The 17,017-nt window shown below is 45.5% G+C and overlaps 1 protein-coding gene across 1 annotated transcript in view; it reads left to right on the forward strand.

Moving 5' to 3' along the window:
• LOC135367987 (neprilysin-1-like) overlaps positions 1–16,353 on the forward strand; it is a 35,582-nt gene extending 19,229 nt beyond the window's left edge. Inside the window, exons 3-4 of the mRNA XM_064601074.1 lie at positions 5,215–6,590; positions 14,998–16,353. Of these exons, the coding sequence (XP_064457144.1) occupies positions 5,215–6,590; positions 14,998–15,652 (2,031 nt within the window). The 3' untranslated portion in view covers positions 15,653–16,353. The remainder of the gene's footprint in view (positions 1–5,214; positions 6,591–14,997) is intronic.
• Positions 16,354–17,017: the final 664 nt, after the last annotated feature.

Below are 17,017 nucleotides of genomic sequence, written 5' to 3' on the forward strand. Positions count from 1 at the left end.
TGTGAGGTGCAGTGGCGCGCACTGTTCAATTTAGCGTCCCCAATATCAGAAACAGCAAGGCACGTGTTTAATATTTTGAGTGTTCACCAGCTCAGTTGATGTTCACCAAAGCGGGCAGATGTTCACGCAGCAACAGCGCTGAAAATCACACAATACCATTTATGCACCAGCAAACTATCACATGCAGTTGCTTGACAGTTTTTGTTTGTTTGTTTGTTTTTTGCTCTAGGCATCACATCATATCCAAAGCTAGCCGCTTGAAGCATGCATAAATGAGAATAACCGCAGACTCATGTATATGCACGTATAGCGCTTCTCGAAACAACAATGCTTCTTCAGGTGCTCACCTGGCAGGATCCTGAAAAAAAACGGTAGAAAGGTTGTGCCGCTTGTGTGGTGCCGTCAGCGACAGTCTCCTCTGCTGTTCAGAAAGCACGCCTATCTGTGTATCTGGACATGGCTCACACCTTTACCAGGGCCTGCAATGTCTACCGCGGTGTGCCGTTGCGAATATAAATCTTGGCACACATTAGATACACACACTGAAAAGCGACAGACTCAGTGCAAAACAGGGCATGATGATTGGAAGCAGCCATATGTGGTTGATACTTTGTGGAAACAATTTTGTGACAGTGTGGCGCGAGCCGTAAACGCGTTTATGAGAAATCGGTTCGTGCTTTAAATCTTGAGCTTTATTTATGAGCTTTTCTTTATATTTTTCTGTGTGTTGGTGTGCTCGATATGCGAAATAATTCGTATTTCAATATGCTTCTTTTGCTCGTGAGCTGTGGGGGTGGTAATGATACCGCAAATGAGCGTTGATAGTTTTACTCAACAAACAGTGAACTTTGATCGATGCGTTTTTGTGTGCACACCGCTTCGTTGCAATAACATTGATTGTACGACGTACGGCTCTGACGACGCTTCGAAAAACCCGCCACTTTCACGCATACGATGCTCAACACTCAAGGACACATCGCTATATCTGTTTCACATATGTTGATGTTTCATATATACGGAGATATGGGCTGAACAGAATGCTAATATTTATAGATAATTGTCCGATTATACCCTAGAAAACAAAACTGAACTTCCGTGTTGTGTAGGAAACACAGTTACCAATGTTTTGCGCAAACACTTGACTAGTGAAATATTTAGACAGATGCGATTCCTTCGATCAACTTCTAATTAAGGTGAGCCACACACTCCTTCAGTTGGAATACTGCAGCAAAACAAAGAAAAACTGGAAAGCCGCTGCGTAAGTTTAATTTCGCTTTATATTTGTTATATCAAAATTTACTATAATACATCGGTATTGAGAAACGGTCATGAAATTTTTAGAAAACGCACTTAGAAAAGCATGGATGCGATTGTCATTCGTTTGCCTCGCATCGAGCTATGCGAGGAAACAATGTCATTCGCAAATGATGTCACTGGCGATAATTAAAACAGCAGTGCCGAACATAAGAAGCTCTAAAAGCAGAACTCTTAGCCAATCTCAAGTGACACCATTCTGCCCCCTGAATGGTTAAAAACTGTTAAATAAATTATACTTAGGAAGAAGTATATGGATATGTTTTCTCCTGAAAGTGATCTGTTATTTAATTTTGTCTTTCATTAAACCAATATCTCAAATTCTGCTTCCAAACACTTTTTTCAGTAGAAATGTTTTTGTCTGGCTTTTCAAACTCTTTCTGAAATGATTCGAAAATAGGGAGCATTCTGATTACGTTCAGTTTCTCTACTACACGTTCAGCTTACATTCAAGTCCCCAAATGTGTGACTCGAGTGTTCTTGTACGATATAGCAATAAATACAAGCAAAAAATGCGAAGCAGTCCGTACGGCACAAACGGAGACACTTGAGGAACTGCGCATGCGCAGCTCCCGGAGAGCAGCAGAATGTGGAAACTCGCCTACTCTGCACGGCTTTGACGTACGCATAGAGCAGGCAAAGCTGTACTTTTTCCTATATTGAATAACCGAGTAAGTGATTAGCACACACCTAACTTTTCTCATCGAGGTAAAAAAAAGTTGTTTACATTCGTATTTGTCCTCGCAACACCCAGGTTCGCTCGCGCATCAAAATACCAGGGTTGCCGGGCCAGATTTAGTATTTTTTCCCGCCTTCGTTACCAATTTAGATTTACCTTGGCATATATACGAGCACTGTGCTCTCCAAGTTAGACCATGCATGTTTTGTTTATGGGTCAGCACGGCCTTCTGCTTTAAAATGTCTGGATACAGTGCACCACCTCAGCTTAAGGTTGGTGCTTGGAGCTTTTAGGACTTCCCCAGTTCAAAGTCTCTAGTTGAAGCAAATGAGTGGTCTCTAGAAAGGCGACGCTCCTATCTTGCAGTGTCGTATATGGACTGAGGGTAAGAGGGTATCCTCAACACCCTTCCCTACCCTGTGTGGAGGGCGTCCGTTTTGAACGGCTGTTTATTGACAGGCCCAGTGCTGTTGTGCCTTTCAGTCTGCGGTTACAACGTGACACTGAACACTACGCTTTTCTGAGCTACAACCTGCCTTCCTTGCAATGTAGCAAAATGCTGCCTCCTTGGCAACCTGCTATAGCATGCGATATTTCACTGTTGAAGTTCAACAAACGGGAAAGTCCTGCTGTTGAAATACAGCACGCTTTTGAACTTTCAAGGAGAGCTTCGGTGATCACACTGAAATTTACACCGATGCATCCAAGACCAGCTCAGCGGTATCATGTGCCATGGTGTCTGGTGACTGCACAAAATCGCATTGTCTTAGCAGTGTCTTGTCCATCTTCAGTGCAGAGATGTACGCTATTGTCGTGGCACTCAACCATGCCTTACAAATGCGCATAATATCTTCTGTTATATATACGGACTCACTTAGTGCCGTACATGCAATTAACACTATGAAAACTCACAAAAATCTTCTTGTGAGGCGTGCACAATACTTAGCGAGTGTCGTACATGGTAGAGGTTACACTTTAACATTGTGCTGGGTACCTAACCATGTCGGCATATATGGAAACGAGAAAGCTGACCTCGCAGCAGCCTCTTCCCAGGGAAGCGATGTCACACATTTTGAAGTTCCCTTATGTGATCTAGTCCGTCAGTTAGAGATACATTAACAAAAAATGGCACGACTTCTGGGAAACACAAACTGCCAGCCAGTTGTACACCGTAAAACCACACATTGGAAAGTACGTACAGCACTTTCAGAGCCGACTGCACGAAGTTTTGGTGAGTCGGCTCAGACTGGGTCATACTTGCCTGACCCATGGGCATCTGTTACAAGGATAGGACCCACCAGCGTGCATAGAGTGTGGAGCTAACCTGTCCATTTTGCATTCACTTATTAGCTGTCCTTTTCTCGAGGTACGCTGTGCACCTCTGCATCCAGCATTGCTGCTGGGTGATGAGGCTCTCGTTCCTTTTGAGAATGTTTTTAAGTTTTTTAGAGATATAGGGATCATTAATGAGTTGTAGTTTCTCAGTTCTCTTTTTATACAGTGATTTACACACCCCTTGAATATTTGAATACATTTTTATCCTTTTAAAACAATCAGTGTATTTTTAAATTAAATTTATTTTACACATCAGAGTTTTGGCGCATTACGATCTTTGTTGTCGTTGCGCCACTAAACTCCTAATCATCATAAATACCTTCCACCGGCAGCCAGTGCGAGTAACAAATAAGTGGCTATGCAAGCTAAGCTGCGTCTGAAAGTCAGCCTTGCTTCCACCTCGAACCGTGCATCCGGAACTGAACATAACTAATGGTTTTGTACCGAAGGATAAGTGATCAATCACAAAGAAGTGATGGTCCCCGATAAAGCTTCTCAATCGAAGCCCCGGAACTCTAATTATGAAACTGTGCATCTTGAATCAGATATGCGAACCAGTTGACAGTCCAGGGTACTGTTCATTGAGCGCAATATTTGTCCACGTGATTTTGATATAATAACCTGAAAATTTTGTGTTCCTGATAATTCTCACCGACACCGCAACATTTCTGTGTTGGCGCATTATGACCTGTGTTGTCAATGCGCCATTAAAACTCCAATCATCATCATCATCATCACACCGCAACAGTTACGGTCACAATCAAGTAAAGTGAACTCTGACATCAGGACAAGATCGAAACACACAGGAAATCCTTTTAGTCTACAAGTTAATACCAGTACATGTTTAGGACTTGATTAGTTACACGAGAGGGACAACACGCGTAGCGTTATCTCATCTGCAAGATTTAGTACGCGGGTGCCCAGTAACGTTTTTCTTGTTCACTAGCCAAATCGAAGATCGGCGGTGTTTGGGCGTTCTTTACTTTAGTAACTTTTCATTTCATTCATTTATTTTATCCACTAGTAAACTGGTAAATAGAGATTACGTTAACTGCGAGAATTTAATTTAGCCATGGGCCAAATCGTAACGTCACGTGATGAACATGGTTACGTGGTTCTTAGGTGAACCCACATAAACAGTCGGAAAGACGCAAATTCGAAAAACCAAACTAAGAAAAGAGAGAAAAACGAACACGCTACAAAAAACGCCAGAGCCGTATCCGACCTCAGAGTCGTGATGGTCCCTCCATCCAGGGTAAAAACAATATTCGCATTTGATCACATACGGAACGTGAAAGACATTATAACAAAATGTAAGTCGTTGCTTAACGTGGGAACACAAGCGTGTGAGAGCTTCCGCGGCAGAACGCGAAGAGTTCGCCCAAGCTGAACGCTTTTGACGCACACACCGACCCCCAAGCACGGGATCAATCGCCGTATTCCGCGCATGCGTGTTCAGGTGCTTTTCTCTGTGAGACGAATGCCAACATGGTTTCTTCAAACAAGGAGCGCATGGAGGCTACAAGAAAAAATATTCAGCATTCGTTACATTTCCTTCGAAATGGGAGTTTCTGTTACGTCATACTCAATTGGAGACACAAAGCTTCGTGCCACAACGCTTCGTGGACAAAGTTGAGTCACGAAGGACCCGTATTGGCTGCCCCTTGCGGTGCCCGTATGTATGTTAGACGTCTAGCGGATCGCTTGTGTCGCATGCATCTGCCCGCCATGAAACGCAGCATTGTGGACCAAGTTTTAACACTACAGTATTCTCTTGCTTTCACGTGAAGATCCCAGACTAGTTTGACTGCATCTTGCTTAACGTCAATTGAATTTCTTTTTTGCACGAACAACTGCTTAATTTCCTTATGTTTACTAAATTGCAGCAAGAAGAGCTATCTGAAGCCCGCAACTCGGGAATTCTGAAAGACCTGTCATCCCATCTACTGGAACGCCCTCAAACCGGTAGCACTGGTGCTGGTTCTGGGAACCGCGAATGTAACTACACCCCTATCTTCCTCACAGTAGTCGTCTTCCTCTTAATCATCAGTTCAATATACCTGGCTTATAAGAACCGCAGCCATGAAGAGCCCACGCTGTGTAAGACGACTGCGTGCTACTTGTACAGAGACATGCTTCAAGACTCAATGAATCTTGAAGTTAATCCTTGCAACAATTTCTATGAGTACGTCTGCAGCAGGTGGGACAAGAACCATAACGTCCCGACGTACAAGCAACACTTAAACCAGTTCTTCAGGGCTCTTTTGAAAACGCTCGAAGTAAAAGTAGCGTTTCAGCATCAAAGTGCTGTAGAGAAAGCAGTTAGCTTCTTTCAGTCGTGTAGAAAAGCTGCATTTGCACGGGGTCGCAAGAGCGGAGAGTATGAGACACTAATGACAATCTGGGTGAAATGCGAGATCCTGTGGCCAAGAGCGAACCAGCACCCCAATATTTTGAAGACACTCATTTGCATATTCCAGACCTTCTACCTGAGCAACGTTTTGGGCATCGAGAAAAGGCACGACACGTCGCTACCGTATGTGTATCCAGGTAGCGAGATCGCATTTTACGACCACTACACTCAGGCGATCAAGAAAGTGAAACGATACCAAGAATATTATGAGAAATTGACAGATGTGATGAAAACAACTGACACGAAAACAGAAGAGATTCAAACATACGAGGACTTTCTCCACGTGGAAGATGTTGTTCATCGCCACCTCGTAAAAGACGAGTTTTATGAGGTTAAATATGCACGCGTAAATTCCAGTGAACTCGCTGAATTCACGCCTAACATACCTCAGGCAGAGTGGGAAGAAGCGTTCAGATCTGCATATCAACTTGAAAGCCCCCTCGTGGATATACTCAATACAGACTACATGAGGGCATTTAATGACGTACTCAGTCAAATTGGCGCTGTTGAATTTCATCGTTATATTGGTTGGATAAATGTTCAGCAGTTGGCCCCGTATATAAATCAGGAATCTCTTTCGATTTTCCTGGGAAAACGAGAACTCACCGTGGCTGACTTACAGCTGTGCTTGTTCCGCACTGAATCTTTCATGGGCTGGGCCACCTTCGCGCGATACGCAATTGATTGTATGGATAACAGCACCCGTGAAGACATCCATCACATCATCGGTGCCATAGCAAGTATTCTGTCTACGAAAGTGTCTGCGAGTTCCTGGCAAGTAGACCGGGCCCCAGATGCTGATCAAAATATTCAACGAAGCTTGAATGGGCTACTGTTTTACGCGGACAGGTGAGTGCTTTGAAATCCACAAATCCACATTTTTATCCTTGCGCTTGTTTGGCTCACTATTCAAATTGCGTATGAAAAGTGGACTTCTTTTCACGCTTGGAAAATAAAATTGAGAATATTCATGGTTTCTGTTGTACCAGTAATGCAATACATTGCGTGAGTATCTCTGTCAAAACGCGGCAAATATCAAGTGGTGACATACAGCAGCTGTTAAACTTTTGAGCACAAGTTTCATTCAACTTGCTGGGAAACAAAAAAAAAAAAAAAAAACTTCAGGCAACTGCAATTTCATCCGGAAATGTCTGTATGAGACCGGTATGGTAATGTTCGCCACCGCTTCACACTCTGCTTGGCCAACTTCCTTCAGAAAACAGTTACCATATTTTAAATACGCGAGTTTTAAAGATTCGCACTCCTTCAGCAGGTAAGGAGTCTCCAGCGATAGCGACATCGTGATGACGTAAGCTGGGGACACGAATGGCGAACACGAATATGAATATATATATATACCGGGTGTTTCAGTTAAATCCCCGGGCTAAATAATTCGCGAACGGGTGCACCAGTCCACGAACTTTCTTTTTTACAAGTATCTGTCCGATACCACCTACAAGCTGCACACCGTGTGAATGAGTGGGAGGCGCTCATTATTAAAATAAAAATGCAAATGAGTTTCGTCAAAAAGCGTATCTTCTAAAGCAGGGCGCTGTCGGCATTAAAATGGGTACTACCCCTTTTGGGACCTTCAGTGGACACCTTTTAGAGAAAAATCTGCCACCGAAGCGGGTCATTTGTTGCAGTAATTAATTGGTTTCGGTTTACGTGTTTTTGTCGCGGCTGGTCGCGGCGAAGCGCAAAAGGGCGTATTTCATTGGTGTAATTCATTAATGTAAGGACGTAATTTATTGATGGATAAGGGAGTGAAAGAGCGTCCTTTTGCGCTGCGCCGCGTCCAGCGGCGACAAAAATACGTAAACCGAAACCAATTAATTACTGCTACAAATGACCCGCTTCGGTGGCAGATTTTTCTCTAAAAGGTGTCCATTGAAGGTCTCAAAAGGGGTAGTACCCATTTTAATGCCGACAGCGCCCTGCTTCAGAAGTTACGCTTTTTACGAAACTCATTTGCATTTTTATTTTAATAATGAGCGCCTCCCACTCATTCACACGGTGTGCAGCTTGTAGGTGGTATCAGACAGATACTTGTAAAAAAGAAAGTTCGTGGATTGGTGCACCCGTTCGCGAATTATTTAGCCCGGGGATTTAACTGAAACACCCGGTATATACGGAGTGAATAATACACGGACTCCCGCGTAGTAGGCGTGAGTTCTGGCACGACCCTGTCACGCGGAACACGCTGTTACGCTTCTGGGTGCACGGACACGACCGACGCCAATCCATAAGTGACATTGCATAGGCCGATCCGCCGATCACAGACTTTCCGTGTCCTCAAAATGCCGGCCAACGCCCCGCGCTGAATGGCGCAGCCTGAATGGCCTTGTCCGAGTGACTTTTCTCTCGTTTCCAGAGAGGGAATTCCGGAGTACTCTCAACATCCGTCGTCTTCTGTTGCCATGCATTGCATCAAATTGCGTAGGAACTACTCCAGCAATTCGCTTTGGATTTCCGGCGTTATCGCTGGTGGTGAAGGAGGGGTGGAACGGCAGTATTGGTTCGAAATCGACCGGGACGGTTGACGCTGACCAGTTAAGGAACGAAGTCGCAATGGTAGTTTGTTTTTAAACCATGAGACATTTCTTAAGATGCTAACGCAGCATGCGCAAGACAGTGGCGTATTCTATCGCGACATCGGCGAAACAGTTTGGTTGGCATGCGTCGTCAGCCATTCGTATCCACATGGTATCGTGTTGCATATCTTTTGCGGTGAGAAGCAACATTTCGTGAACTTCGGAGCAGAAGATCTTCTGATAAAAATGGTACTAGCATGTTCGTTTAGCAGTCGCGAAGCAAAGTACAGCAAGGGGGATACGTTTGGCTTTTTTCGATTTCTGTGCAAACGACTGAACCCAGAGCAGAAGTCCATGGTTTACTCGCTGCTCGGGAACAGAACACAGGTAATAGTCTGTGATGACAGAGGAGAACCGCCCAAGTACAATGTTGCATCACGAACGCTCTATGAACTTCAGGTTATGTCCAATCAACCCTTTAATTCTGCGATTCAGCATGCACATGGTTTTAGTTGACGTCATGATTGACAGCCAGTTACTACTTTGCCAGTTAGCCGAGCGGTGGCACCTGCTCTTTCTGAAACTGCAGATTGCTATGAATAGGAGATAATCATGTCAGTCGTACTCGGTTACTCGCTAACTTAGACGGACGCGATACGGTCGTGCTGTGCAGACAAGGGCACGTACTGATGTGCTCCGACGTGTAGCTCGCCATAAACTGTTGCACTCATGTTTAACATCTGCATTTTGCTCTTGATGAACACCGTATAGGACAAACACATGTACACGGAAGCTCCAAAAGCAATGTGGCTGCACACCATGAAGACACACAAAAGAAACATCACAGCACATATTTTCACTTCCAAGTTGTTTCGGGGGTCTGATGAGCGAGGGCATAGCATAGGTCCTAGAAATCAATTGAGCGGGTGCACCTTAACCCTCTGTATAGTCCTATTTCAACTCACATCTCAGCCCATAGGGTGTAAAAGTGACAGAGGCAATTTATGTGACTGTCGTCATGGGGGTCACCGGTGGTCAGCCTGTAAATTAATCACGGTGTCGAATCGCAAAAAATGAGGGTTCGGGATCGCGTTGCTTGGATTTCGTTCCGGTTCAGTTCCGGTTTGGCCGCGCCAAAATCGAGCTGGTTCGCAAACCGGTTCAACGCTTACTTTTTACATCTACCATTAAACTGCTTTTATCATCCTCACTTGTATTTCTTATGTTAATCTTGATTTTGACGAATGAAATAATAGGGAGAGATTGAATTCGTCACTCGACAAATTCGGCTACTCCAATCAGGCCCGATCCAATCAGGGACAGACCGAGGTAACCTGGACGGAACTCTAAATTTCAGATCTGGGTCAACTAGATGGAGCAACCAGGAGTTCTTGTCGCCCTGTAGCCATTGGTGTCTAGTCAGAGTGTGTGTAAGAGAACTCGATATGTCTTGCACACCGACTTTGACGTAATGCACTAGTTGTTTTGATGGAAACAGCTGTGCTAGATCCCCTACTTCATCAGCCACTTCATTCCCATGTAATCCTGCGTGTCCAGGTATCCGTTGATGTATGATGTCATTACCAGCATCCCTGGACTGCATGTACACTCAGAATGTCATGCACTACGGGTACCATACAGCCATTATGCAGGAATGACGTTATTGCTTGTAGTCCTGCCTTTGAATCGCTATATAAGATCCACTGCGCAGCAGACGGGTATACAACCACATACTGAAAACCGAGTAGTATGGCGATTAGTTCTGCCGTTGTTGAGGATGATCTGTGACATAGACGTGTCATTCCCTCCCTGTTGTGTTCGGAAACAACAGAGAGACGAAGACCCAGCTGCAGTCGTCGATCGATCGGTGAAAATACCTGCCGTCTTGCGGTTATTTTCCATCATGGATAGACAATACTGTTTATGCTTTCATTTATCCTCGCTGCTTTTGTCAGGAAATGCGTGTCTAATAGCTTACTGCTCTTGTTCGCACTGACTGAGTGTTTAGTGGAAGTGCCCATGAAAAGTGGAATATTCATTTTGTAACGTTTTGACATAACTTTTTAACTTATAACTTCATGTCGCTTCAATGCAGCACTGAGACGGGACGAAGGGCGGTTAAGACAAGGAGACAAACGTATCTGCAACCGCCCTTCGTCCCGTCTCAGTGCTGCATTGAAGCGACATGAACTATCACCAACTCCCCCTCTTCCTCCCTTTGATCAACTTATAACTTTTCAGATTTAACTTTTTCCCGCTTTGTTTTACTTCTGCCCATTCAGGGAAAGACTTTATTCAGCTTCCTGGTGGAAGCTTGGAACTCCGCTTTTCAGAAAACAATAGAAACTGACACAATGTTGCTGGGACAGGCAGTTCCGTAAACAGAAACTATACGAGGTCACCCGAAATCAAGAACGGCAAACAATATTTGTTTTTACTCTGACATTTCTAGCCTTGTATATGTTCTCCAAAAATATCCGGGTTTTATCCAAAAAATCCCACTGGGGAGGATCTATTTAAAAATACCAGAATTTTTTCTACCCTGCTGATACCGGACCTCGGTGTAGAAAGCAAGGGTGCACTCACATAACCACAAGCCCAACGTTTCGCCTTTCTAACGATGATGCAGAAAGGTCCATCCGGACCGCGAAAAGTTGCTTAGGAAAGGGTCGTGTTTGCTGTAAGTCTCGTATGAAGACACGCTATGAGTGATAACATATAATCCTGCTCAAGTACTAGTGGAAAGGAGCTTCCTGACTTGCTCAGATGCCCTTGTTCAACAGCTTGAACTTGAAAGGCTGGATGCCAACACGTTTGCTCAGCTGGATCAACAACGAAAAACAGAACGAAATTCCGGTCGAAGACATAGGTAGGGGGAAATTTCTGCTGGTCGCACCGGTGCAACGGTCAGGAATGAGCAGAGTGTAGTTGTTCAGCTCACGGCACTACAATATGGGGACTCCCCATCGTCAACCTTGAAGAGGCGACGATACTAAAACTTTCCACAATCAATCTGAGAAGCACGCTATAGAAGCTACTTAACGTAATGGATATATGAGGGGCAGTTCATGTGTGTTAAGAACCCCAACCTGTTTACTACACGAAGTGTTGCCTTGGATTTTACATTTGCGGAATACGGGCCCAGGAGGTATACGGGGATGTCCGGGGACACGCTCAATGATGTGTACCCTGGCTGGTGCAACAAAGTGTATTCTACTATTTGTAACTAGGAGAGCAGGAAGAGCCCACTGAGATTATAGGGAGGTGGTAGCGGAATATTTGTTGTTCTCGATACTCTAAAAGAAATCAGTTTTTTTACTGTAATGAGAACAATGATTAGTTCCTCCATCAGCTCTCCTGCATTTATGCTACAGGAAGGAAAACATAGCACCGACTTCATATAAAAACAAAGACAGCGATTTAATCTGACCTTTCGTGTCCCATATACGGGAGACATCATCAGGCAGCCTCGGGAGGGAACGAGTGACCGAAAACCAGTTAAGTTTTTGTATAAGTCGGGAACTGGGCCACGGTTGGCGTTGCTAGAGTCACTAAATAGGGGACAGTATCGCATTCCTTTTCCGCGCGGAAGCCGCCGTTCGGTGTCCGCGATTGGGCCGATCGTGTCACGTGGTTTCTCCTTCCAAGAACCCGTCGCCATGTTGAGTCCCCTCCATCCAAAACCGGTTTCCTCTGTTGCGAGCTGCCTCGCCTGCGCGCTGTTCACCGGCGGTGAAGCGGGCGGTTGCCGTCCCGTTGCTAGGCGACGCAGCCGCGCCGGACCCAAGATGGCGGTCTCGCTCGCCGGCGTGGCTCAGTGTCGCTACTCTGCTCCCTATTTAGTGACTCTAGGCGTTGCAAACGGTAGGCTTTCTTTGTATGTGCAACGATTCTAGGTATTTTCGGAGCTCCCACCGTTGTTCCCGCTCCAAGGTGAGGGCCAACGAAAATACCTAGAATCGTTGCACATACAGAGAGAGCCTACGCTTTGCAACGCCAACTGTGGCGAACTTCCCGACGCATGCAAAGACTTATCTGGCTTTCGGTCAAATCATTCCCTCCCGAGGCTGCACTGATGGTGTCTCCCGTATGGGAGACGAAACGTTATGTTATTCGTTATGTTACAGAGGGCCATCCAAAAAAATTTCATATTAAGACATCTGATGAAAGTGTGTGTGTCATTATACCGAATAGCGCGAAAGGTTTTGATGTGTGCAATTTGTTTCCCAGAAAAAAGCTCACATAAACATAGCTCCGCGCCTTCACCCTTAACTCGCCACTCCAGCTATAACGAGGATGAGGAGGTATGATGGCACGTCACCGATGACGGCACAAGGAGACTCGTTCTGGTTTGCCGGTCAGTGGGGGTCAGCGCCTTGTCCCTTTGCCGCCGTAAACCTGTTTTGCCAGTTTTCCCGGAGAATTGGGGATAGAAGGAGCGGCCGAAGCATTACCGAGCAAGGAGAAAGGCTTTGTCAGAACCCCGAAAAGCCGAGTAGCAGACGACAGCGGAGTAGCAGACAATATTTCTCTAGGCCAATCAGCGGGCGTCCTCCTTATAGCGTCAGCTCGAGGTTCCAGGCAGATCACAGGCTGGTACTGTTCTTCACCACCGTTGCGCACGGTCGCTTTTTGCGGCGTATTTTAATTCAATTTCTGCGATAATTATGACTCTGTGGTGTAAATTACTTCGCATGGTGCATCTTACTGGCCTACTTAACAGTTTTATAGGAAGAAAACTGGGTGTTAAAAATGACTTCTAAGTCGGTGCTATGTTTTCTTTCCTGCATTATGATTCCTGGCTTTTAGAATATATTTGCAGTTATGCTACTTTATCATGATCACTGTTCGCTTTTGTGGGGTAATTTTTTTTCTAAATCTTCATACGAATACCTGGATGGTCTAGGACAATTCGCATGCATCTTGCGACCCCAGGTAGCATTCGTGCACTGGAGCGCTTTCCGTTGTTGGCGAAAATATTCTCGTGTTTCTGCTTTATATTCTTTACGATGCATAGAGATGCAGTGGCGGATCAAAAAAAAAACAAACAAAAAAAACAACGTCAGTTTATACATTGGATTTCTCTCTCCCCCTCCCCCACTACGCGCTCTGACAAAGAAACCGCCCCACCCTCAAAACCGGGGGTATGGACCCGCCCCTACAAAGATGTGACTATTTAGTTTTCGAAGATTTAGAATGCGTATATTGAAAGCTCTTGTTCCAAGTTACACGCTTTAAGGCGGCTAATTCCATAATTTACAGAGCCATGGTTACGTCCCGTCGTGTTCAAGCTTATGGCTGCAGTTCCGTTCCGTTTTCCGTTCCATGCATTTCACAGCATTGCGTTCGACATCCACTGACAGAAGAATAGCTAAATAGCTTTTGTTCTCAGGTGGCGGCTAATGTGTAGAATCAGGCTTCTTGATACTGCTGTCACATGGACATGAGTTATTATTTAAAACTGCTTTTTGGGCCTGTTGGTGCACCATTAATATGAGTAAACGCGCTAAATGAAGGACTAATCGCAAACACCGAGCACCAAATTTTTACTGCTTATACTCACATTATTTGATGAACGCTAGCTCGCAAGTGTAATGTGAAGGTGGTTTGCGGCAGTAACCAAAATTTAAGTTCGTTGCCGCTCAAGGTAAAGAAGAGCAAGAGAAAGGAGTGTGTCATTAAACAGCTGATGTGGGATGCGCCTCAGGAGCAGTGTACGATATCCCCCAACCCGGCGGCAGGACATATGTAGGCCCAAGGAGCCGATGCGTGAACACGCGCTTATTGGAACATAGACACGCGGTTGAAAACAGGCCCGGAAACTTGGCCTTGCATGTGAGGGGTTGTGATTGTCAAGGTGTCTTCGGCGAAACCGAGATCAAGGCCGTGTTCCAATACCCCGGTTAGTCGACTGCCTAGCGGTCTAACCGGAAGTGCCGCCATGTTATGTCTGGTTCCAAATCTCGCCAAGTCCGCTATTCAGTCTGCTACCGCCTAGTGCGCATCGATGCAGTCTAGTTATACGCCTGACCATCTGGCAGCCGGGATGGTTGCCAGCGGGAAACGCTAGTACCTGCTGCGCTTACGCCGTACGCATTTCTTGCGTGAGCAACGAGATGGCGCCACAGGTGCCTCGGCTAGGCAAGCCTGTTCCAATAGTGACAAGCAAAGGAGTCTACTCAGCTGCCTAGTCAGGCGGCTTCGAGGGCGCGAGGTATTGGAACGATACAAGTGAAAGGGAAATCCACGAGGCTTCTCTTATCAGGAGGGCGAGGGCCAAGTGCGTGAGCACAGCTTCGGCCCTATTGGGTGACAACCTGTAAGTAAGTTTTATCCGAGGGGATTGTGAATAAACAAGTTGGCGCTCGGTGTTCGTGGTTTCTAGCGCTTTTACTCATATTAATGAGTTATCATTGGCCATTATAATGTCCATTAAACATTTCGAGCGTCACTGACACTGTCCCGCTGATGCACGGGTCGATGCAATGCTCCTTGAGAGGTTTAGGTGAAGACCTTGCACATCAAATGGCGCTAGGCGCGTCCTTGTGTAAAGCGTGCAAAATTTTAGAGAAGAAAGACAGGTGACATCCCATGTTTCTTTAGCATGCAATTTCTCCGCTGAGATAACTCTTCGAATTACATACTCTGCGATTTGCTTCTCTTTCCGTCTGGTTGCTTATGTACAAAGATGAAGAAGCTCATAAATATTTTCTGTGTTCCAGGTTCGCTCACCCGGAAGACATGGATGTGATACTTTCCAACATAAGCGACATGGGTGGTCACCTGTTGCTGAACTGGATGAATGCAGCTAAGGGCTTCACCCAAACAGACCCTTATCTTTTCTTTTCAATCATTACTTTTTTCCAGCGACAGATGGACGTGGGATATTACACTTTCTGGAACAGCATCCAGACGACGTTCTTGATGCCGCCTTACGTTTCGATGCTACCGGTCTACAACAGGGACATCAACGACGCGGTCAAGTACGGCGCTCTAGGAACTTTGATAGCAGACGCTGCAACGGAGCTCCTGTACCGCAATTATCCGTCCATACGACTCAAAGAATGGCTGTGTTTAAGTGACTCTTTAGACGGGGGGGTGTATGACAGAGATGTCGTCACTTCTGCACTGTCCTTGCACATTGCCTGGGAAGCATTCCAAACTGCTCCTTCGTCCACACGTCGTCTGCTACCAGATTTGCAGGACACTCAACTCTTCTTCGTGGCTGCCTGTTTTCTGATGTGTGGAGGGAGCGATGTGAAACGGTTTGTACGCAAGTGCAATGAACCACTGAAGCACAGCTTGGCGTTCTCGACAGCGTTTCTGTGTCCCGAACATTCCCCAATGAACGCTAAAGAGAAATGTGCCTTCTTTTAATACACGAATTAGTAGACCATTGACTGCATGGTGCTACGCGGATAATTTTTCAATGTATCGTGTAAATTTTAGTACGCTATTCGAAAAGATGTGATTAGAAAAATGATCCGACGGTTATCTTGTAACATGACTGCATCTTCGTGCATCCCCTATCGTTGTGTATCATATCGGAATCGGATATTGAGTCATGGTAACGCGTACTGTCGCTGATCCTGTGAATTACCGTATGAAACGCTCCTCCTCCTCCTCCTCCTACTTTTTTCTCAACAATGTGTGTCTGTCGATGCGATAATAGTTTTGGGGGAGTTTCCATCTGGTTATCAAACATTTTAGGCGATTACCCACGAGACAAGGTATTAACTTCTGTTTTACAGCAGGTAGGCGAGTGAAGTGACACGAAAACATACCAAACAAAAGGTGTCAAATATCAAGGGTGTCGTCTAGCGCACATCATGGTGATTCAGAAATGTGGAAGTTCAATTTACCCGTAATCACATTGCAGGCACAAAAGACTGGTTAAGACCAAGTGGTATCTCCATATTCCTTCAACCCAAGGCGGGACATTTGTAATGAAGGAGGAGGGAGCTGCTGTTAGTCATGCTTAATGAAAGTGTATTTCGCTTATGTCGAATGGCGTTACTTTATTGGTTTATTTAGACATGCCTTGCGCGCACAATAAACAGCTTCGATCAGAAAGCATACTGTTCACTGTTTGTTTATATCTTAAATATGAAAGGAAAAACCCAAATGAAGCTCGATGAATTCGCGGTTCAATGTCAAAGTTGTAATACCAAAACCGTTGTCCCACCGAGGCTGCCTGAGGAGCAAAACGTGCGAGAGCGAGCTTTGCTGAAGGCAATGTATTGACACCATGATGGTTTCATAGCCAACACACCTGTATATCCCATTGGCTAAGCCGTTACTTCTGAGCCTTTTTTGCTCAATGCACCCCTTCTGCCAACCGTTGAATGTGTCTTGAATCGTTGTGCCCACCCCACCCCACATAAAAATCCACATAAAAAGTCCAGCACTGTACTCAGGAGCAGTGTACGATATCCCCCAACCCGGCGGCAGGACATATGTAGGCCCAAGGAGCCGATGCGTGAACACGCGATTATTGGAACATAGACAGGAGGTTGAAAACAGGCCCGGAAACTTTGCATTGCATGTGAGGGCTTGTGATTGTCAAGGTGTCTTCAGCGAAACCGAGATCAAGGCTGTGTTCCAATACCCCGGTTAGTCGACTGCCTAGTGGTCTAACCGGAAGTGCCGCCATGTTAAGTCTCGTTCCAAATCTCGCCAAGTCCGCTATTCAGTCTGCTACCGCCGAGTGCGCATCGATGCAGTCTAGTTATACGCCTGACC

The sequence above is a fragment of the Ornithodoros turicata genome, chromosome 1, assembly GCF_037126465.1.
Source record: "Ornithodoros turicata isolate Travis chromosome 1, ASM3712646v1, whole genome shotgun sequence".
In the NCBI taxonomy this organism is placed as follows: domain Eukaryota; kingdom Metazoa; phylum Arthropoda; class Arachnida; order Ixodida; family Argasidae; genus Ornithodoros; species Ornithodoros turicata.